We start from the raw sequence: 22,491 nt of genomic DNA, 5'->3' as shown, positions 1-22,491 counted from the left end.
CAAGACAAATTTCAGTTTCCTTGCCTCACTTGCATCATAAGCATTTATTAATGCTGTTCAGAATTATTGAGGGATTATGCCAAAGTAATATTTCTGTTTGAATCTGGTTTCATGCAGGGTACACGTGGCAAGGGAAAAAGCAGCACAAACAGCAGGGCAAATATTCTAAATACTGATCATAATGGTTGAAGGCATTCAAGGTGAGTGTTGAAATGTGCTTGCTGACTCGACATTCTTGAATAGTTTTAACTGCTGATTTAAAGTAATACAGAGACAGTGAAAGAAATCTGACAGTCAGAAGTTGCTCCGACATGTCAACTTAGTTGAGCAGCATCAGTGAATCTACTGATGAATTATATGCATAAAATAAAGAGCCACAAAGATGCATTACACATTAATTCCTTACTGAAGCTCCTAATCAAATATATGTTGTCAGTCAGTACAACGGAAACATGCAGAATCAACAGCCAGAGAAAGCAAAACATGTCACACAATCTTTCTTAAAGTTGTCTGAGATCTATGAGGACCAGATTTCCTTTGGTTCTCAACCAAGCTTAGGTGTTTACACTCATCAAGTCTGCAGACTGAAAAGTTATCAAGAACTAAGTACAATGAACTAGCTCAAATGATTTGGCATCCCAAAAGCAGGGTTTCATACCAACAGGCTAAAAACGCAAGTATCTGCTGTAGAATCACAAATATCAATACAGCTGTACCAAACATAAAACTTGTGGATGTTTCCTTCTTTTCAGAATACCAAAGCCTCTGTTCTTACCACAGCAGTGTGCAACACAAACCTGACAATACCTACAAGTGAATTTAATAGCACTTCTTTATGCAATGCTCTAGAGTCACAGAGCTATGCACAAAGAGAGATGCTGCCTCCTCAGCATGTTTTTTAATTAATTCAAGGGCACATGGGAAAACAAAAGCTTATGAACACTTCTCAGTACTTCTTTAGAGGAATAAAACTCATGCTGTAAGAGATTTTAAGAGAAACCTGTAATTTTTTTTCTCCTGCTGACTACCCACTGAGCAAAGGCCACAAGAGAATCTAATGATGATAAAGCATTTTTCCAGACAAATCTAAGTCAGCATTCACAGTACTCTAAGGCTTTGAATATACAAGCAGCTTCCAGATCCTATTTGTTCATGAACAGCACTTGTTATCTCCTGAGGGGATATTCTACTTAACAAGAAGAAAATAATCTACTAATCACATTTTAGCTAGCAAAAACTCTACATATTTTGGAATCCAAAGCTGCCAAGTAACTATAAAACTTCAAACAAAAGTGAAAAAAGTCACTAGTAAAGTAAAAACTGGCATTCTATAAATTCTGTAAGTTTATATAAGGGGTAAAGAAAAATCATTTGTGTACAATAAAAGGAGCAACACAGAAAATATTATTCAACATCTTTCTCCACAAATGTTTCAATACACATGTATTAATGCAATTTTTTATCTTCAAATCATTCTATAATATTAACTTACCTTAAAAGGTTGTGTACTTGCCATCAGTTTAGTATCCAGTAACCTAGAAACAAAGTAAGAGCTAAATAGGTTGAAACAGAAGAATGCCCATTTTGTCAAATCCTCAGAACATGTTTTAGTGTATTAGCTAGGAAAGAGCAGATACACCCTACTGAAAATGACTGTTGGATTTGGAACAGCCAAAACATTCCTTGGCTTTGTTCAGCATGAAAAAGGACAGCAACCAATGAACAGCAAGAGATGTAAACAACTAGTAGCAAATAAATCTTGTTCCAAATGAAGTGTAGATTCAAAACACCAAATATCATGCCAAATCCACGGGAATGGCAAGGTGCATCTATTGCCAAGAAGCGAACCAACAACACTGCTTTTCTGAAAAAAAAAGCTGCTCAAACTTACTTTAAAAATGGTATTTATCTAACTTGATCCCAATTTCTTTTCCAGTAACAGCTAGGGTACAGGGCTATGACAAAAAACATCAACTTGCTATAACTATACTGTAATGGTTGAAAGTTTGAACTAAGAACTTACCGGGGAAAGACACATGACGTTACTTCCTTGAACTCACTTAGGTCCTAATTTAACATTAAACCAGAACATAAAATCCAAGTCAGTGAACTGTTTACACTCTTGGGAGGACAGAGAGCAGTAGCTACAATTATCCAAACAGCCTCTAAAAGTGAGCTACAGTAACTGAATTCTCACTGTAAGAGATCTATTTGTCAGCACTACCATAGACACCACCTGCAATTACACACAACTACAGACTATGTATTTCTGATTTGTCTGTCATTAGTAATAATATGTTCATACCCTAGGCTACTTCTGATTCCAGCCCAATTAACAGTTCTTGAGTGTTCCCAGCATTTTGTATTTCAGTGGAATATAAGCAGTCACTCCAGGTATGCAGGGACTGCCTACAGATTTAGATCTGCCAAGGGTCAAAAACACAGGAACTACTGACAATTGCTTACATACAACATCCAACTGGTCCCAAACTTCTTTTTCCTGTCTATCATATGATCAAGTCTTTCTCCAAACACCATGTGAGCATCCTCCAATGAGACCTTTGGCTTCTTCAGACAATGGTTTTAATGCAATACACTGCTTAGTTTAACTGAATAGTCCAGTCAAACTGTTAGACAGCTCTGCTGCAGTCAAAGTGCTCCCTCCAGTTATTCTGACATTGTAACTCTTCATCCCAGTGAACATCATCCTGCTACAATACTGCTTATCATTTCAGAAGTGTACTATTTTATTTAAAACCACACATTTTCATTTTGTAAACTACAAAGGAGAAAATGCCACATAATTGTGCTGAAGCTCCACACCAGTATCTTATAACACAACAGTCAGTTAAATATACCTGACATAAGCAAAAACCACAATTCTACTATCTGATTTGAACCTTTTAAAAATGCAAAGGAGAACAATCCAACTAAACTTTCTACAAAAATATTTATGACAATAAGGCAGTAGCCCAGAAGTACCAAACAGATTTTTTTAAATACTTTTTGACACTTGTTCACAGGCTGACCAATTCTTCCATTTAGAAGAAAGTGTGGAATAATATTAAAAGACAAATACATTAAGGCATTTATTTCATCATCTGAACACTCAAAAGATTACTTACATCAGGCAGGGGGCAATAGAACTGATGTATGGTATGCATAACATCCAGCAGCATGTTGTGCCCAATAACAAGTTTGCCCTGTGAAAATAACATTAAATGTCTGTTAGATTTCCAGTCCTGGCCATGGCAACAGGCATCTGTGAAAACCCCCATCCCAGATGCCAGCCAAGGCACACAGGAACAAGAACACATCAAACCTCCCCATATGCTCTCTGCCGGCCCCACACACTCCTTGATTCTCTCAGAGCAGCCACTTCTTTTTCCTCTACTCTCCCCATTTATCACAGGCTTTCACAGCAGCCTCAGATGTTGAGAAGATGCACTAGAACAGCTACTTGGCTTCCAAATGTAATCTATTTCAGAGTGAAGTCAAGGCATTTCTCCATCCATTACCTTTTAATTTAATCACACAACAACACACAATATATTCCTCATGGTTATCACATACAATAGCTATTAAGGGCATGGTCTGGCTTCTCACACTGCAGAACCTTTCACGCCAGATGTTGTACAAGCAAGCTCTTTGAAAAAGCTCAAGCAGTTTTTTTAATGTTAACTTTGATTCATTTGATATGATAACAGTCCTTCTTTGACAGCCTTTAACTGCCAAGAAAAAAAAGAAAAAAAAAACCAAAATCTTTTCAGAACAGAGAAAGAAAAACCCACCAAAGCTTTTTTACCTAAGAGCTCTAAGAAATTGCTATTCTTGACTCATACAGATACTAAGATTCTTTATGACATTCTTTAGTTTGAGCTTACTTAACCTACTACACTCAACCACTGCAAAACATGAAACAACATAAACCTAAAGTGTCACTTTAACTTGTATTTCATCTTCTCCTCCAAAATGTAACAGCAAAACAATCCTTTCTTTGAATTATTATTTTTTCTTACAAACAAAGGTAGGTTAACTTACAGAATTAGCAATGGCATGAACAACTCTGGAAAATCCTACAGCATCATTCAATTCTTCCTGTAAGCAAAGATTCTGACATTAGTGAGACACAAATACAAATACTGCCACAACTGTACCTGCCAACTGCCAGCTCCCAGCTCTCCTCAAACAGTTTCTCAGACATTGCCAAGAAAAGACCATGAAGGAAATGTCAGTATTTGGAAGACAGAAGAGGTTAAAGCAGGATGCTGCTCACAAGATTTCCATTTTATATGTAGTCCTAGTTCACTGTCAAGTAAGATGAGTCACAAGCTGCTGTCCTGGGTTGCCCCTGGACAGAAGCCAAGCAGCCACCCTGCCCTTTGCTCATTCCCCTGACCCTAAATTCAAAGGCAGACAATAAGATTTGTGGATAAGGATAATGAGAGCCCATCCCCTCCAGCCTCCTTGCTTTTGAGGGAGGGTGGGAGGGAAAGCCTTGACACCGTGCAAGTGCTGTTCAGCAGCAGACAAAACACATGGATGGTATCACTGGTGTTTTAGCCACAAAGCAAAGCACAGCAAAACACAGGCTGCTGCAAAGGAGGGTGACTTCTCCCCAGCCAGAGCATTAACAGCTGCAGTCAGTTCATTGTCAGCATGTGATCTCCAATAGGGCTCAGCAGCTATGACACTGCCAACAGCTCAGAAGGTATTACAATTAACCTACACATTTTCAGCTGTACTTTTTACATATATTGTTACATATGCAACAGGTTGAATCCTGATTGTCACTCCTATTAAATCAGACCATACTTTTATGCTACCACAGATTGAGGAAGAAACATTCTTCATTATTTATATAAACAAAACCAAGGAGAAATATTAAAATGTGCAACTCACATTACATAACGCTGTAGTTGTATAAACTGACTTTTGATTAATTAGGGGGGTTCTGACTTTAGCACAAATTGTTCTGTAACAGATTTTTCTTTCTCAGGTCTAGAGAAGCAATTTCTGCCTTGTATTACCTGTCTTTATTCAACTAGAACTAAAATTCGATAAAAACATTCACTGTTACTTTAGTTCAGCTCTGAATGCTGCTAGCTTGAGGAAGTAATATCCCCACTAGAAACCCTTCAGAAAAACCTTCTGTAGTAGGAAACTGCTCCTGACCTGCTTCTGGATAAAGAGATGTCACATTAGTTAATATCTCTCTAGATATCTCTTTCCCTCTTAAAAGGCTTTCTGTACAGAAGTATTATTTGCTCCACCCAAACTGATTTTATCTGGATATATGAAAGCACAAATCACAGGAGTTTGATCAGGAACTCCCACAATTCAAGTCTTATGACTTCCTGAAATTTGCATCACTCAGTAAGCAAAATAAAAGTCTAATAAACAGTCAGAGTGTCTGGATACACCAGGTGTGACCTCCTGATCAGTGTGTTACCACAGCAGTAGTGTACAGTGTGGTTCTATCAAGAAATGACACATTCACTGTACAGGACACTAACTCAGCCAACCAAGAGCAAGCAAGCTTTGTAAGAGAAGGGGAGACTGTGAATCCAAACCATGTAACAACTTGTTCAAGAATTTCTGCAAGAAACTGATGTTTTCTCTTATTGGGACACACTTCTGTGAGAGCAAGAGTCACATGAGGAGGTAGTCACTACTCCAGAATACTCATTCAGTATTCCACAAATTCTGATTTATAGAAAATTTTTAGAGTGCCTTGCAACTCCTTTTGCTCTGTTGCAAGGCCTAGGTTATCTGGTAGAATTTATAAAATCAAATTCAGCCAGCCACAGCAAACCAAAGGGAAACAATACCAAACCCTATCCTGCATTTTTCCATTGCCAAGTGAAGTCAGAGATTCTCACCCTTCCTCTCTCACATAAACTAATGGAATTGAATTTATTTACCTGTTCTTTTGCTTGTTTTTGCTGCTCTCTTCTTTTTCGTTCCTCTTCATCTACCTTAGTAATAACAATATATCTCTCCTTCTAAAACAAAAAATGTATAGTTTGAGGAATGACTCTGAGAAGTTCAGATTTAAGGCTGCTGCAAGTTTCTTTAAATTTACATTGAAAAGAAAACTGTCATACCTCAGCAGCAGTTACTTGGCAACACAGCTGTTTCTATTGTAGGCACCATATTATCACCTACTCCCAGAAGCCTATTTTAGAAAGCTGTATTTGCTTCATCCCCCAAACCTAATTTTTCATAAACCCACTTTTTACTTCTCAAAACAGATTATCAGCATTTCCTTGTAAATAGTTTGTTTCAAATACCTTTTGAAGCAGAGATCTATGCTGGTAAGTGAGGACACAGCACATGATGCTGCTGGTTTTCCTCTGAGATCATCACAACCTGCTTTTCACTAATCCTGAACATCAGACCCATTGTATTTTAAAACACCTTTTAGTATCCATTTAAAAAGGTAATATTAAGCCACAAAAATACATGCCCACTCTCCATATGCTGGTCAGATAGAAACTAGTTCACTGTATTAAATTTAAAATGCTTTGAATTTGCATAAAAAAGCTCAAGTTAGATCTAAAAATCAGGAGAGATGGTGAAACTGACAAATACAATTTCCTTTCAACAGAACAAATGTTAGAGGCAGTAACAGGCCTAGCTACCTTATCTGACTCCAGAGTTTCCACGTGGATACCTTTTGGATACCTACATCAAAACAAATGAAAGTAAATATTAATAGTTATTCACTTGACATTTAGCATATTGAAACCACAACAGTAATTTAGTAATTTCATGTCTCATTATTTCTCTAAGTCTTAGGCGTAAAAGAACTATTACAAGTTTCTTTTTAATTTTAATAGTGCAACACTTGAAGCAATAGGCTAATTTAACTGGGCTCCTTACATTACCTAACAGTGACTGGCACTTACACAATTTCCCATGCTATTGTTTTGGAAACTGTAATTTCTTATTTCGGTGATATTAAGTAAACATCATAAAGATATTTCATCACAATCTAGAATCTTTGCTTTCAAGAAATCCAAAACAAGAATGCTCTCATTTACTTGCAACCCCAAGACAACTTCTCTGAAGACAGCATCTCTTTAACACATCACTTATTTGAGGATTTATTAACAAGCCTGAACTCTCTGCTACCAGTAGATTTTAGTAGGGATTATTAACTCAAATGTCATCACCTCTGCTACAGGGTTGCATCACACCACTACAATCATATTTAAATTCCAAAATAACACCATTCACAGAGCACCCAACTGTAGCAAAAGTAAGAGAATATTGCCTTTTCCTGCTTAACCAGTAGCAATTACTCTCATAATCTCATTATAATAAACTAACCACAACTGTGCAACCACTTCAGAACCAGCAAGCTTCCTTGTCCTCTGGCTACTCCCAAAATTAGTACTGGAGAGCATACTCCAAACACTGTTGTGACTCCTCACACAGTTTTGAGCCTCCATCTCATTTATGAGCTGCCTCATGCCACAAACCTTGGATGCATCAAAACACTGATGCACTAGAGAATACTTCAATAAACGACCTGTGAAGAGGTCAGGACACAAGGGCAATCAATAACTTCATTCTTCTGCTTTAATGAGCTCCATGCTACCTTCACAGCTTGGCCTTTTCTCTCCAATACACACACACAGTGTACACAGCTGTACTCTCATAAAACAATACTGCTTAATGTTAAAAAAACACAAGAACACATTCTTCCATCCACTCAGAGAAGATGCAAGGATAAGTATCAGACAAACATAAAACTACATGCTACAGGAAGCTACAGACATGTTAAAAGAATGACTGAAAAATTGTTGAAAACATGTCTGCTTTTTTTCAGCTTAGTTCTCAAGCTCACTTCTTGAGATCCCATTTTCTAGACAGAAGCTTTATTTTATTTGCTTTCAGTTAAAGTAAAAGAGTGCCAGATTCAGTCCTGAAACACTGAATTAACTAAACATACAAAAAAAAAGACTTGCATATTTTCCACATCTTACTACTGCAGTCAGAACAGTGAAAATCTTACACTAAAGCCTTGGAGTTTCTCCTAAGGCTTAAGAGATACATTCAGGCAATATACTAAGTTATCAGAAGTGCTTATGCTTGGCATCCAACAGAAAACTATAACCATACCAGTACCTACTACAGAACTACTATTTTTTCAGTTAAAGCCCACAATCTGTATAGGCACATGCACTTTCTGCTCACTAAAAACCTAGCATGCTGCATTTGTTACATAATTCTAGGCTGTGCTGTTCTATTCAGAGATTTTACAAAGGATAAAACAAATACTAAGCTTTAATATCTAAATTAATCATGACAAATAAGTTTAATGCAATTCATCTTCAGAACATTACAGAAGTCTTCTTTTAAAGGGAAAAATAAAGTCTAAATCAATCATGCCAAGGTTAAGTAGATATATCTTACCCAGATTTCTTATCAAAAGTACTACAAATATACAGTAAGGCAGTATTACCAGTAACTTACTTCCAGCTCAAGGTCTGATAAATTAATTTCCTTTGAAACCTAAAACCAAAAGACAATCGTGTTACTAACAATCCTTTTACAGAATGTCTCTAGGAATGATTTCCAGTTTAAGCTGACTCTAAGTGTTCATTTGCAGAAAGATTTTTAAAGCAAGAGTCACTGCTAGCAGAACTATAGGCTAGGAAGAAATTTACTGAATTCTAATGTTCAGCCGCCAAACTGTAAAAGCACTTACACCATGTTTTAAAGTCACCCATATATCTTCTCATCAGAGAGTATTGTGTAGTCATGATCACTCAATACAGATACAGTGATGGTACCGTACCCCCAGCTTCACCATGTTCTACTATTCCTAAATTATTTTTTTTTAATTTTTTAAAATAATCATACTCTCAAAATATTTAGTTTCCAGCCTACTAAAAAGAGTCACACGCTACTAACTGTGAAGAACCAATAGCTCAATAGATTTGAAAAGTTTCTTTATAAAATGAATCGCCAAGGCTTATGGATCACTTCAGCAGTAACAAAAGGCAGCTCACATAGACAAGACATCTCTTGACCACACTTAAAACATTTTGCCACTACGTGCAGAAGTTACAGCTCAAAATAAATTATAACCCCTCTATACATTACTACGTATTCTCAACATTCAAAAATTAGTCAAATGTAGATTTTGCTACAGTTAACCCAAGTAAACATATTCTTCCCTGTCCCTCCCCTAATTCTATATGACTAAACTAAAAAAAATTTTTAGAGGAAGTGCAATTTCAGAAACTGACCCTGTACATGGCTCCAGTTCCAAACTTTCACTTTCTTCATTCTTTAATAAGTCTTCTATCTGTTCCCTGGAAGAAACAGATTATTTGCTTCTGTATCTACTATTTCATTTTTTGGAAATTTACAGCTGTCCCCAAAAGACAAGAAAATACTTCATAACAAAAAGAGCAGCATTTTACAAACAATGAGATAACAGAAATGGCTGCAACATGTGAAAATATCACTACTGTTAATATTTTAGTTTTAACAGCATCAGAGGATATTCAACAGGCTTACTTACACTACTTTCTCTACAAATTTTTTCTGATCTTCAGGAATTGTTACAGGGCACTTTGTGGAATTAGGAGAAATGTATGACAGAGATCCTGCACCATTGGCTTGAGAACGTTTTTCATCATATTGTTCCCTTAGCTGTCTCTCTTCTTCCTGATTTAAATACGGAATTCCTAACAAAAAAAGGAAAAACTCATAATAATTAGAGGCTAATTAGGGATGCATAGGGATTCAAGCATTTGCCTCTGTTACACCCTTGCAGACTGAGAGCAAACCCTTCCCTTTCAGTGATCTGCAGTAGATGTGTGTCTGTCCTGCCTCCCAGCAGGTGCCAGGTGAGCTGGTAGCACTGCACTACCTCTGCACAAGGCATGAGCCCCAGCAGTGCAGAGCTGCAGGTCACAACCACTGAAGCACTGAGCACTGCTCTCTTGCTCTGTGCATCACCAATAACAGACTGCAGAGCCCCAAGCACAGTGCACTGGGATCCCTTTCCTAGGCATTCCTACTGATGTATTTACACAGCTCCACACCTTGTTACTCTCTATTCACACTTTGCCTCCATAAAAAAATCCCAACCAAGCTGTCATGTTAGTGAGAATTCTGCTTTGCTGAACTATGCAGTGAATTCTCAGAAAGGGAGTTACCATCAGCCCAACAGCAGACAGGATAAGAATAATTCAAGAACTTCACTACGAGTTAAAATACTATCATGGATGGCAGCCTTTTTTCTTTTGCAGAAAACAATGAAAGTGTCATCACAAATTTTGCAGACATTGAAAGAAATTGAAAACAAACCAAAAACAACTCACCATTGCGAAAAACTTTATTAAAATCAAATCCTTGGTTTGCTAAAAAATCTATACTTGAACTCTGCAATAAGAGAAAAAGGCTTTACAATTGGCAAAAGTACCTGTGGCAACAGTTAAGTTACTTTCACACTTTTTAAGAAATTATACAAAGTCCAAAGCCAAGAACAACCAAGTTTGTGACCCTAAAGAAGCCACTGAGAGTTTAGGCTCTGCTACTTTTCTTATTGATTTTCAACTTCCATAAGGTACAAGAACCAAGAATATGGTAAAGGAAAAAGATGAAAGAACAAACTATGTGGAGAGAGGTAACAAAAGAAAGCAAAATGTGGTCCAGGAGAATGAATCTGAGACCAGAAAAATGTTGGCAAGTGCCAAGGAAGCAGTGAAAGCAAGATAAGCAGATGTGAATAAAGGATCAAAAAAGCAAGGAAACTGGAAGTTCAATGTAGTTCCAAGTTTGGAACACTATCTCAAATTCCAGAAATCACACATAACAACTGAAGTCAAGGATATCCCTTCAAGCTCCCATTTTTGGAACTGCTCTTAACTGATGCTTATTTATTTTATAAGAAAAAAAACCCAACCCAGAAACTTCTACCTTTTAAGCTGAAGCTTGTATCAGGTATACCTTAACCAAATAAAATTAAACTGTATTTCTACTAACCTGACAGACAAACTTGACATCTGGTGAATTTCTGTTAAACGGTTTTGGAAAAATATAGAAATTAAATGACTTCATTATATACCTGTAGAAAAGATGAGTTACATGTCAATACAGCTTGTCAGTATTACTTTAGAAAATCCTCAATTAAGAAAACAAGAAATAAGAGAATAACATACTTTTCTTCTGTGTCGTCATATTTAAAAGTGCAAAGGCCAAACTGAAAGAGCAAAAAATCCATGGAATGCTGTAAAATGAAAGAAAAATTTTGCATGAGAATAAAACATGTACACATTTAAATATTACCAGGGTGCATCCTCATATGATTTCTCTCCTTTTCAAAATAAAGTGAATCGTCTTAAGAAATGTTCATTTAGCTAGTAATTTGAAAGTAAACACATCAGAGTTTTTCTGCTAGTTTTCATCCCCATTTAATCATCTTACTGTTGGCCCAAGATGACTTTAGCATGCAGTTCCATTCCACAAAGAGACAAGAACTGAGCGAAGTTCCCTTTCTCTTTCCTCCTGCTGGTCACACAAACAAGATGCTGCACCAACAGCAGCTTCAGTTTTCATTTCAGTCCATGTAAACACTTTACCTTTTTAAGTTTCTGATACCTTTCTTCTGGAGTGTCAAAGCCATTTGTTAATGCACTAACTGAAGGCCCATCGCTGATCCCTGAAAAAGCAGAACATATTTTGCTTTTCAAAATTAACCACAGCAAAGAAACGCAACAACTGGTAATTTGAGAAAAATGTTTTCACTTAAAGTATGTTTTACAAATATTTACTTTGAGGAAAATACTACTGCAATAAGCCACTCATTTTAATACGGGTGTTCTAGAAGTAAAATTCCTCTGCAAAAGCTCTGTCATTCTGGCTCCTACTCAACATGTCAGCAGCAGGCCAAGACCTACCAATACCCTAATGTAGATGGGCTTTACAACACAATGCAGGATCAAAGCCAAACTAAAAAGAGTGGGAAGAGTGTTGCCCAGAGATTTATTGAATAACTTAGTCGCCTTAAGCAATATGCAACAACTGTACTTCCACAAACACCACATGTAACAAAACCGAGTCTCATCAGTGAGTTGAACTCTGCATCCCAAAAGTGAAGTACCGACTAAAGCATCTCTCTGCTGCACATACCCTCAGGGTTTCACAAGCACACACAGGCTCTTAGCGCTGCCTTGCCCTGTCCAAACACTTGCAGGATCTTCCTCACTTATCCCCATCTACTGCTTTCATGGCACACATAACACCTTCTGTTTTTTTTTACTTTGAGCTGCAATAACTATCAGTTGTCGTGTTGAAAAATTACTGTGGGAGCACAAGCATGACATGGAGCTTTGACCAAAGCCCTGCTATCGCACAAGTAACAGGTGGTTTAATCACTCTGTGGTGGCCTCAGCTTTAGCTTTTTCAAGCCAACCCTGAGACGCATCACAGGAGCGAACTTGGGCACCGAGGTCAAACCAGAGACTGCCAACAGTTCACAATGACAAAACAGGTGCAACTGTACCTGAAAACTCTCCATCGATGGCCAGGAAGTCGGACTCTTCAATGGCTTCATACACTTTGTTTAGATTATCCTTAAAATCTGCGGGTAAAGGGTTAAAACACACTTGAGACTACAAACGACATCCTCCGGCAGCCCGGCGCCCCTCAGGGCCTGCCCGCCGCCCCCTCAACCTCGGGGCTGCGCCTCATGGGTGAGGGGGGCAGTGGGGACCCCTTCGCCATGAAGGAGCAGCTGAGGCCGGAGCGGCCGCCAGCCCAGGGCACGGACGCCGGGACACCGGAACAGCTTAGCGCCAATGGCACGGAGCTCGGGACGCAGGGCCGGGTCGTCACTCACTGCTCCTGATCACCTCCATCCCGCGTCCCCGCCCGCCGGAGCTCGGCCCGGCACCGCCCGGCACCGCCCGCCGCCGCCGCCGAGCGCTTCCGGGGCCGCCCCGCGCGCCGCACGTGAGCGCGCACGTGAGCCCGGGCCGCCGCCATTTCCTACCGGGGCGGAGCCCTCAGGGCCGCACCGCCCTGTCTGCCCGGGGCTCGGCGCCGCCGGCTCTGAACGGCGCCTTCAGCAGCCTGCCGTGTGGTCCGAGCGGGCTGCGAGACTGAGTGTCTGCAGCAGGGCTGCTGGGGGGAAGGTAGTCTTACACCAGCCGCGGTTCTGTGGTGAAATGTCATGGATGTGGGCCTCGCCCTCAAAGCCAGAAATACGAAACTAGCAACAGCAAGGAAAAAGGCATGGAACTCTGCCTAGGAGACATCAGGAGGACGGTGGAGAACTGCTAGCGACGATGCTTTAATGATGATAATTCCAGGGGAACCGGAGGCCGTGCCGTATTACAGAAGGAGCATTTTCCTGTTACAAGCGGCGCTTTGGCAGCTCGCTGTAGAAGAGCAGCAGGATGGGCCCGCAGCAGCGCTGTGCGAGGAAGAGCTGCCCCGGAGAGCAGGTGCTGAACAGGGACAGAGGGCAGGAGTTGTGGGCACGGGCGGCAGAAGAGTTCAGAATTTGTGCTGCAGAGCTGGAGTTCACATGTCTTAGAAAGCCTCTTGTCCAGAATTCCAGCGAAATGAAAGCAAATGAAAAATTCTCCACAAATTGTGCCGGGTAATTTCTCCATAGAAAAATATAAATAATTATGCAGGATGTAGTGGAGAGAGCTTTTAAAGATTCTTTAATAGTAAGCTTCACCTTTTCAGTATAAGCCATTTATTTAACAGACATTCCCAGCGAATCATAAATGTCTCCCAGTAAGATATTAGTTAAAATGGCAGAGATGTTTTTATTTTGCAGTGAATTGGCTGAAGCCTAACATTTTCATGTTGCTCCTCAGTTTTTTAAGATACATTCCTGCACTTTCTAGTTAAAGTGCTTATGGCACTCTAAAGTGGTTGATGGCTGTTTTAGAAGCCTGACATTTTCCCTCAAGTAGCAGACAAATCTGGGAACTCTTTGCTACCCTCACCCACAAAATAAACTTCAACAGTCAAACAGTAAAGTACTGCAATTAAGTACTTCAACAGGAATGAAAGTACTATGTCTTACAGATTAAACATTTTTTACTTCAACATGTATGTATTGTTATGTAAGCAGAAGGAGTACCTAAAAAGTGGGAGAGGGCAATACAAGCAGTTAGTTCAAGATTCCATAGCTTTTTATATGTCAAAAGTTTGATAAACTGGAACAAAATGGCCATGTTTTCACATCATTTAGGTCTGCTGCACAGACTATCAAACACTTGTATGCTCTTTTACTTTACTGAACATTGAATGTGAACCTAAGTGAAAAGACACAAAAAAAGAAGTAAAACACTATATTCTAGAACAAGAATTTTGGGCTGCATTTTCACCTTGCATACCAAGGTAGATCTAGATGCACTTCCTCAGATCTAGAAGGTTGAATTCTTTCATGCTAAAGATCTGTTGACTGGTTCTCTGGGAAAAAACTGGATAATATGAGAGAGAAAACAATGAGAGACTATTTTCTTTCTTGAAACAGGCTGGAATAATTAACTGAAATGTCATTTGAACTGGACTTCTAGATTGTATCAAACTGAAACAAAATGTTAAAAGAAAATGTCACTGTTTTGAACAGTTGAAAAAATACATCTCAGAGGTGTACTTTAAAAATTCACAGAATCATTTACGTTGCAAAAAACCTCTGGGATCATTGAATCCCATCTGTGACCAAACACTACCAAATCATTTAGGCCGTGGTGCTCAGTGCTATGTCCAGTCCTTAAACGCCTCCAGGGACGGTGATTCCACCACCTCCCTGTGCTGCCCATTCCAATGTCCGATACCCTTTCCTAATGCCCAACTTACACCTGCCCTGGTGCAGAGTAAAGCTAAGTCCTGTCACTTGTTCCCTGGGAGAAGAAGCCCGTCCCCACCTGGCTACAACCTCCTGTCAGGGTGTTGTAGAGAGTGAATCCAATATTTTTGGACTAGTCAAAAAGAATTTGGGTAAGGGGACAGAGACTGATAGAAGTAATTGTGCATGTGTGGATTGACTCTTATAGGTAAGAATATGCGTTAGCACTGCAATCAAATTAGCACCTGAAAGTCTTATTTGCTTCTAAGATGACACCTCGAATCTCTACTGTAAAATCAACCTTGAATAGTTTCTGCGAAGGAATGCTGCCTGGGTGCGCAGTGTACAGTAAACAAGCGTACCGCAGTTCTCACGAATATAGAAGTGTGTGTTACCAGAAATGGGAGTGTAGCAGTGTTCTCGTCCGGTGATAACGCTTGAAATAAAAAGGCGAGCGGCTGCGGTGTTGGCCGGTGGCTGGGGCGAGGGAGGAGCCGCACTGTCGCCGTGCTCGCGGGGCGGAAGCGGCGGGGCGGGCTCGGCCCGCCCCCTCCTCGGCCCGGGGCTGCAGCCGGGGCGCCGCGGGGCCGAGCGCGCTGCCGGGGATCGGGCTACAGGGGATCGGGCTGGGGCCCCCCCTCCGCCGGCCCGGCCGGGAAACGCCGCGGCCCTGGACCGGCGGTGGTGTGCCTGAGGAAGCAGCGCGGAGTGCAGGAAACGAGCTGGGAAGAGACAGGAGAGGAGCTAGGAATAATTCTGCTGCTGGCTCTTACTTGGCGCAGACTGAGCGGTGAAATATTTTTCCTGTATTTTTCACAGAAATCTCTTGCCTCTGTCTTTCAGGAAACTAGAAGAATGTTTTTAGGTGCAAAATCTTGTCTTTATTTCTCCTCTTGCAAGTGCTGTTTTAGGTTTTAGAAAGCCAGCAGCCTGTGCTTTGCCATGGAAATAGAGGTTTGGACGTCTAAGGATTCTAATTTCACTAACCTTTTTTTGTTTTTGAACTTGCGCTTTTTTCGTAATTTCTGCTCCTTGCCTGCTTGCGTGTTTACCTCTTCGTACTTGATCTGGAATGCAAGTTGGTAATTTCGTAGTAAGTGGGAGCCACGAAGTGGAGAGTATAATCATGTTTTGGTTTGGTAGTGTCTGAGAAGAAAATTGTCTAGTTCTTGGTGTCTTCTAACATATTATGAGTGATGAGTGAATCATATGGGTCAGTGTTTCTCTTAAGAAATACACTGCTGACTATGAGAATGGAGTAGGATCATCAAGCAAATATATTTTTTGTAAACTTGGAACAGTCTTAAACTCTTATCTGTGCATTTTCTGTAATGTTAACAAAGTAACTACAAGTAAAGTTAATGTGGAATTTAGACCTTGGCTGACAAGGTGTGCGGATCAATCCCTTATGATTCTGAACCTTATGACTTGGTGGATCAAACTTTTTTTTTTTTTCAAACATTACCTAGCAATGTCTACCACTGACCTCTGTTAGTAATGTTTTATTCTATATGCTCAGAAAGAAGAGGGATGAAGTGAACTAGATCATTACATTATACTGATATTTTATTTTTTATCTGCTGATTATACCTTTTAATTATGTTTTCTTTGACTGCTTTCTTTTAGTAAAACCTTGATTAAAGCTACTGTCAAAAGTCATGTGAATCATAGTGAATAATTTTGTTTCACTTTCATGTATTTTATAACATGGGAGAAGAAAGCATAGGGAGATTGAGCTCAGCTATTTACATCTAGAATCTGCTTTTGATTGTAGTTGGCAATGAATATATTGTTGAAAAGGTAGATCATGTTTCATTTTGGGGAGGGCTGAGTTACTTAAAAAATTTAAAACCATCCGAGTGTCAAAAGCGGTGCAAAGATGAATCGCATTGCTTACAATTCTAAACTTCTTTAATAGCTGTTTTCATGTTGCTTTGCAGAAGTAGTGCCTTATCTGGTTTGAAGATCTAAGAGAGCTTTCTGTTCGTGTAAGGCATAAAGGAAAATGGAAGAAGGTGAGACTTTACGAGGGGAAACAGAGAGGGCAGAAGTTGAACCGTGTGCTACTCCGGGCCTAGGCCGGCAGATATCAGTCAGTGAGTTCCTCTGCCACTGCTGCTACGACATTCTGATCAATCCCACCACCCTGAACTGTGGGCACAGCTTCTGTAGGCATTGCTTGGCCTTGTGGTGGGTGTCGTCCAAGAAGAATGAATGCCCGGAATGCAGAGAAAAATGGGAAGGATTCCCCAAAGTCAACATCCTCCTCAGGTGAGTGAACTGTTTTGTGAATGTATATTTTACATAAATTAAACCACAGAAATTAGCTGTCTGGTTTCTTGAGCTTGCTGCAGATGCTCTTAGATAATTGGTAATCTGAACTGTCACAAATTTAAATCCTAAAGACTTTCAGATTGTGCACTTGTAATGAACTGTTCAAGCACATGGAATTAAGGGGCAGGGTTGATTGGTTTTGTGTTTAGGGAGGAAGTTTGTTTCGGAGAGGGCTTTCCCCCTCCCTTCTACATTTTTTGGGAGCTGGAGAGGCGGGATCCTCAGTCTTCTAATATAGCTGGTTGTTTTCTAATTATTCTGAGTTAGATTGATCGTGGATAATTGTGTAGTAATTTCTGTAATAGGAATTATTTATTGGAAGAAGTGTGATCATATTGCAGAACAAAGCTATCTTGCTGTCTTGGATTACTCACAAGTTGTTTTGTTAATTATACTTTATCTGGGGTTAATAATGTTTAAATAAATAGATGGTAGGATTGATGGTAGGCTTTTATGTTGTCTTTTATTTTTTAATAATTGAGGCTTGCCAGTGGCACACAGGATTCTAATTTTATATAAGAAATTACTTGGGAGTTATGTGATATTTTAGCTTTAGAAGCTAAGGAAAATGGTTTTTTGGCAGTGATTGATAAAATTCCAAGTTTACTAAGCTTTAATAACTATTTTTTCTTGCTTTTAAGTCTTTAGTAAAGGCTGGTAAAACAAAAATCAAAAAATTACTCCCTTTTCTGAATATTAAGCCTCAATGGTTACAGTATAATGACAAATATTTTTCCTATTAGGGATGTTATTGAAAAGCTATTTTCTGATGCCATTGAACAAAGAAAAGAAGATATTCAACAGAACAGTGATGTAGCACGCAGCTTAGCCACTTTCCAAAAGCATGGGAAGGACCAGATGCCTACAGTTCCAAACACAGGAAGAATTAATCCTCGAGGAGGGTTTTTCTCAGGTGTTCTGACAGCTTTAACTTGTGTAGCAGTAAGTTTCATCTGGTTGGTTTTCCCTATTTGCTTCCTTAAGCATGCAATCAAATATTCTTAAATTACATGCACAGTAGAAACATTGTCAGCACAGAAGAGACTCCAGCTGGGCAGAGTAAGTAAAGTGGCCTTCAGAGCTGTCTGTCTGGAACTACAACTGCAGTGTACAGCAAATGGAAGTTAGTGGGTAAAACTTCAAAATAATTTCTTAAAGCCTGAATGTTCTAGTCTCCATGAAATGGAAGACTCTACATGTCGAGCCTCTTATTGTGTGTTTATTTTTATCATTCATGTATTTGCTTTGCAAGTGAAGGATCTTTGTTTATTTATATTTGTAATCTATCTGTAGGTAGTTCTACTTGGCTATCACTGGAGTAGCAGAGAATTTGAAGATGATCTTCTTGTCCACAAGCCTGTTGCTAAGTGGACTGCTGAGGAAGTGATACTCTGGCTGGAGCAGCTGGGCCCATGGGCTTCACATTACAAAGAAGGATTTTTACTGGAGAAAGTAAATGGAAGGTGAGAGGCCTTGTGGTCGAGGTCAGCTGTTATGTGATTGGACTGTGACAGATTCATTAGGGGTGGCTTCTTGTGAAATGACTATACTGTGTTACATAGTTTGTGGGAATATTCTGTTGATGTATCAGAAGAAATTTCAGAAGAAATTTTAACAGTTGCTGTTGAAAACTTTTAATAGTAGATACTCTACTGATGTATTATCCACCCCTTGCACCTTTCCTTTCTTGTGGAAATATGCATGTGCTATATGCATATGTATTCCACCCAAGAGCCATGCTGAAAGCAGGCAAGAGGAAACTGGAAAAGAAGGAAATTTAAAACCCAGGCTCTGAGATGCAGTTGGCATAGAACACTTGATAGGCAACGTAATGATGATCTTTTAAAGTCCCAAAGTTTGCCAACCCAAAGTATTCTCTGATTCTTTAACCCAAAAGGTGCTACCTTGTTTCAGTATGCAGTTGTGTATTCGTTAGTCATCTTTTTTGGTGAATAGGCACTGTTTACATTCTTAATTCTTCTGCTTTTGTAGACTCCTCCTAACACTGACTGAAGAGGACTTCACCAAAGAGCCTTACAGTGTAGAGAACAGTAACCACAGAAGAGCTATTATAGCAGAACTGGAATGTGTGAAAACTTTAGGTGTTAAACCACCACAGAACCTTTGGGAATATAAGGTAAATTTTATATAAAGTGTGTTATGTCATGTATATTAATGATTTTTAACATAATACCTTTACAAGAAGATTCTCTTAAAACCAGGAGGAGTGTTAAAGTAGTGAAATTACCTGTGTAAAAACTGCTCAGTTTAATGACTTGTTGGATTTGAAAAAAAACCCTTTGGAAAATGATTGTCACAAAACCTAAGAAGTGGCATGTCCCTTTCATATTATTTTTTTACTGATTGAAACTTAATAATTTGATATCTTTTAGGCTGTAAACCCAGGAAAATCACTCTTTCTTCTGTATGCACTGAAGAGTTCTCCAAGACTCAGTATGTTATACCTATATTTGTTTGATTACACAGAAGCTTTCCTACCTTTCATCCACACAATTTGTCCTATGCAAGAAGACAAGTATGAAGATACTGTCACAAAACTACTTGTAAGTATTCAAAACATTAAATATGATACTTGCTTTAGTTATAAGCATAAAAACACATGATGTAATTATTCATCATTTCATCTCTTTACACTATAACTTTAAAAGCAGCAGATCTACAGAGCAAGTAGTTATTTGATTTTATTGTATGCAATCACCAGTGTTGCAACCATTACCTTTAATAGGATTGATTTTAGGCTTTTAAGACTTTACCTGTGTGAAACTGATTCTTCTGAAGTTCACATGACTACAGACAGTGCTGTGCTAATCTAATGGAAATTATTGCATTAAAGTATTACCTACTAGCAAGTATAATAAATTACTGCTTTCAGTGTATAAAACCCCCAGCTTTTCAACAAAAGACTAGTGGAAATAAGATAGTATTAAGTAAGTTTATAGAAAATTGATTAACAGTCTTTTTATCCTAATTTACAGGACCTTAAAGATCCTTCTTGGAGGCAATGGAGAGAATTCACTGTAAAGTATTTATTTTTGCCATACCAGCTGATAGCTGAATTTGCTTGGGATTGGCTAGATGTGCATTACTGGACCTCAAGATTTATAATTGTAAATGCCATGTTGCTCTCTGTTCTGGAATTGTTCTCCTTTTGGAGGCTGTGGTCAAGAAGAGAATTGAAGTAAGTCTTACAAAGCTTGTGGAAGAGGGTAGGAAGTACACGGCCTTAGAGAACGTGACAGCCTTACAATTTCACAGCTGGAATGAGTGTCTAACCCAAACTGAGGTTAATAATAACATGTGAATCTGCATTCCCACATATGCTACTGCTTGCTCTTGATTATCTTTATTTCTGTGTATGCTTCCAAGGGTTTCTTAGAGGTGGTTTTACTCATCAGATGTAGCAAATATGGAAACAGCAACAAGCACATTCTTAACCACTGGGAGATATTAAACCTTGAGAACTGCCTCTTATGTGCCTGGTATTCACTGTCAGCTGAGAACTAAATACATCAGAATGTAGTCATGATGCAGTGTAGTTATTATGGGATGAGTCCTCAGAATTATAAGTTCAGTTATACTGATAGTAGTTCTGATAATTTTTCAGAATTTCTGTTTTCTGTTACTATCTCAGTCTTAATTTAAGCATATTAAGGTTCATAGTTGATGTGATCTTTGGAAATGGAATGGGAGGAATTCTTGTTTTGGTGCGTACTGGGTTTTCCCTTTGCCAGCCGATAGAGGGCAGAGCGTGCCCAGAACAGCGCAGGGAGCCGGGGACAGCCTGAGGCGGAGCTGTGCTGTGGCACTGGAACCTGCTGGGCTTTGGGGTCTAAGTGTGCTGACAGTGTTTCCGCTTTAGATCTGCTTCTACTGCATTCTAGAAGAGTGTTTCCTGGTGTGCAAAATGGTGTTTTTTACAGGTACCCGAGGAAGTCCTAAGTAATGCAAAGCTGTAGCACCTATTAGGTTTTCTTAGAGCGGGGTAAAAACAAACCAGAAAGTTCCTCTAAGTCTTTCCCTTTCCTTTTTCACAGGACTATTCCTCACAGAATGTGGAGACATTTCTGGAAAGTCTCAACCCAGGGACTTTTTGTTGCCATTTTTTGGCCTTTTATTCCTCAGTTTGTCTGCAATTGTTTGTTTTACTGGGCCTTGTATTTTAACCCAGTTATAAACATTGATCTTGTGGTTACAGAGATAAGGCGTCTGGAGACACAAGTGCAGTGATTGGCATTGGAACTCTTGAACTGTTTAGCCTCTAAAAAAGGACATTTTGAATAAATTTTGCTTTTCTTCTTTATGTATGTTGCAGTGAAAATGGTGGATTATGTTATTTTAAACATGAAAAAGCTTTAAGATAAGTTACTCTTAAACCAGCTGATTCCAAATTGGAGGATGAAGGAAAAATGAATTTTCTGTTGGAAAAAAAAGCACATTCCTGTATAGCCATGTAAAACTCATACAGTCATCTCACCATATTTGTATCAGATAAATTTCTTTATTCTGTGTATTTTCAAGCCTGCCTTAAAGTCAGTGTCTTCTGCACTGCTACAGTGATTTCTTTCTTTTTCTTTTTAAACTTAGCATTTCATACCAGCAATGTGTTCCTCAACTTCAGTTTGCCAAAAGAATGCCCTTCCTGGATAGGCTTGATGTTGAAAGAACTTCATTTATCTCAGTCTTCTTTACATGTAGCATTGTTACTGCCCTATACAGTCTCACAGTAGAGTTTGTTCCAAAATTCCTGCAGTTGAAGGCAAAGGCTTCTTGAATTTTCTTGTGTCTTGGAAAATGTGATAATTTTTTATTCATGGAAATTTTTTATTCAGCTCAGTTAGACTTCATCAATAGCTCCTTTCATTCTCTCTTCTTGAATTCTGTTGCAAATTCTTAAATATCTCATAAAAAGGATTCTTTTGGAAAAGTGACCTGACACTGTAATTACTTATGGCAATATAATATGTGTATCTATGTCTGTGAGCAGATATTGACTGAGAGGTTATTTGTGTAAGCAGGATTGACATTTGTTAATGTATGTTCCTTTGACTGAATCAAAAGTTAAGATGTTTTTCAAGAACTTTGTCCCCTTGCAGTCTGCACTGTTTGGGTTTTTTTGTTTATTTTGCTGGTGTCAGTAATGTGAACTAAATTTGCCTATGAATATTTTCCATGATTAAAGATCTCTCTTGAAATCTTCACTATTCCTATAGAGAATTTGGGTTTTGATTTTATTTATTTATTTTAAGATTGAAGTACATGTCATTAGCTTTGACTTGCACAAACTTGTTCTTTAGCCCTGC

The 22,491-nt window shown here is 38.9% G+C and overlaps 2 protein-coding genes across 7 annotated transcripts in view; one reads left to right on the top strand and one right to left on the bottom strand.

Annotated features, from left to right (window-relative positions):
* Positions 1-12,950, bottom strand: part of PARN (poly(A)-specific ribonuclease) — a 41,712-nt gene extending 28,762 nt beyond the window's left edge. Inside the window, exons 1-15 of one of the 3 annotated variants that reach the window (XM_030229806.2) lie at positions 12,866-12,950; positions 12,530-12,607; positions 11,607-11,686; positions 11,187-11,254; positions 11,011-11,092; positions 10,347-10,407; positions 9,542-9,707; positions 9,264-9,329; positions 8,485-8,523; positions 6,645-6,687; positions 5,925-6,005; positions 4,042-4,098; positions 3,126-3,203; positions 2,024-2,067; positions 1,493-1,535 (exon numbers count right to left, since the gene is read on the bottom strand). In XM_030229806.2, the coding sequence (XP_030085666.1) occupies positions 1,493-1,535; positions 2,024-2,067; positions 3,126-3,203; positions 4,042-4,098; positions 5,925-6,005; positions 6,645-6,687; positions 8,485-8,523; positions 9,264-9,329; positions 9,542-9,707; positions 10,347-10,407; positions 11,011-11,092; positions 11,187-11,254; positions 11,607-11,686; positions 12,530-12,607; positions 12,866-12,884 (1,005 nt within the window). In that variant the 5' untranslated portion in view covers positions 12,885-12,950. Of the gene's footprint in view, positions 1-1,492; positions 1,536-2,023; positions 2,068-3,125; positions 3,204-4,041; positions 4,099-5,924; positions 6,006-6,644; positions 6,688-8,484; positions 8,524-9,263; positions 9,330-9,541; positions 9,708-10,346; positions 10,408-11,010; positions 11,093-11,186; positions 11,255-11,606; positions 11,687-12,529; positions 12,608-12,865 lie in introns of those variants that run through there. The other 2 variants (XM_030229808.2, XM_030229807.2) reach the window with 2 other exon arrangements.
* A 75-nt stretch (positions 12,951-13,025) lies between these two features.
* BFAR (bifunctional apoptosis regulator) lies at positions 13,026-22,392 on the top strand. Of its 4 annotated transcripts, none has more exons than XM_018916008.3 (8): positions 13,026-13,472; positions 16,777-17,107; positions 17,914-18,112; positions 18,464-18,633; positions 19,163-19,307; positions 19,564-19,734; positions 20,167-20,369; positions 21,226-22,392. In XM_018916008.3, the coding sequence occupies exons 2-8, from the start codon at positions 16,842-16,844 to the stop codon at positions 21,416-21,418; spliced, it is 1,347 nt and encodes a 448-aa protein (XP_018771553.1). In that variant the 5' UTR covers positions 13,026-13,472; positions 16,777-16,841; the 3' UTR covers positions 21,419-22,392. The 4 variants fall into 4 exon arrangements, with proteins under 4 accessions (XP_018771553.1, XP_018771555.1, XP_009090175.1 ...); XM_018916010.3 differs by lacking the exon at positions 13,026-13,472 and adding an exon at positions 13,479-13,630; XM_009091927.4 differs by lacking the exon at positions 13,026-13,472 and adding an exon at positions 15,288-15,626.
* Positions 22,393-22,491: the final 99 nt, after the last annotated feature.

This window comes from Serinus canaria, chromosome 14, assembly GCF_022539315.1.
Source record: "Serinus canaria isolate serCan28SL12 chromosome 14, serCan2020, whole genome shotgun sequence".
In the NCBI taxonomy this organism is placed as follows: domain Eukaryota; kingdom Metazoa; phylum Chordata; class Aves; order Passeriformes; family Fringillidae; genus Serinus; species Serinus canaria.
Note: the sequence above shows the minus strand (reverse complement) of the source record. Positions and strands in the feature narration are given on the sequence as shown.

What these genes read in the sequence shown, in the direction of transcription:
- BFAR (XM_018916008.3), top strand. Translation starts at nt 16,842, where the DNA reads ATGGAAGAAGGTGAGACTTTACGAGGGGAAACAGAGAGGGCAGAAGTT. An exon ending in AAAGTCAACATCCTCCTCAG is followed by an intron (nt 17,108 to 17,913) that starts GTGAGTGAACTG and finishes TTTTCCTATTAG; the next exon opens with GGATGTTATTGAAAAGCTAT. An exon ending in CTGGAGAAAGTAAATGGAAG is followed by an intron (nt 18,634 to 19,162) that starts GTGAGAGGCCTT and finishes CTGCTTTTGTAG; the next exon opens with ACTCCTCCTAACACTGACTG.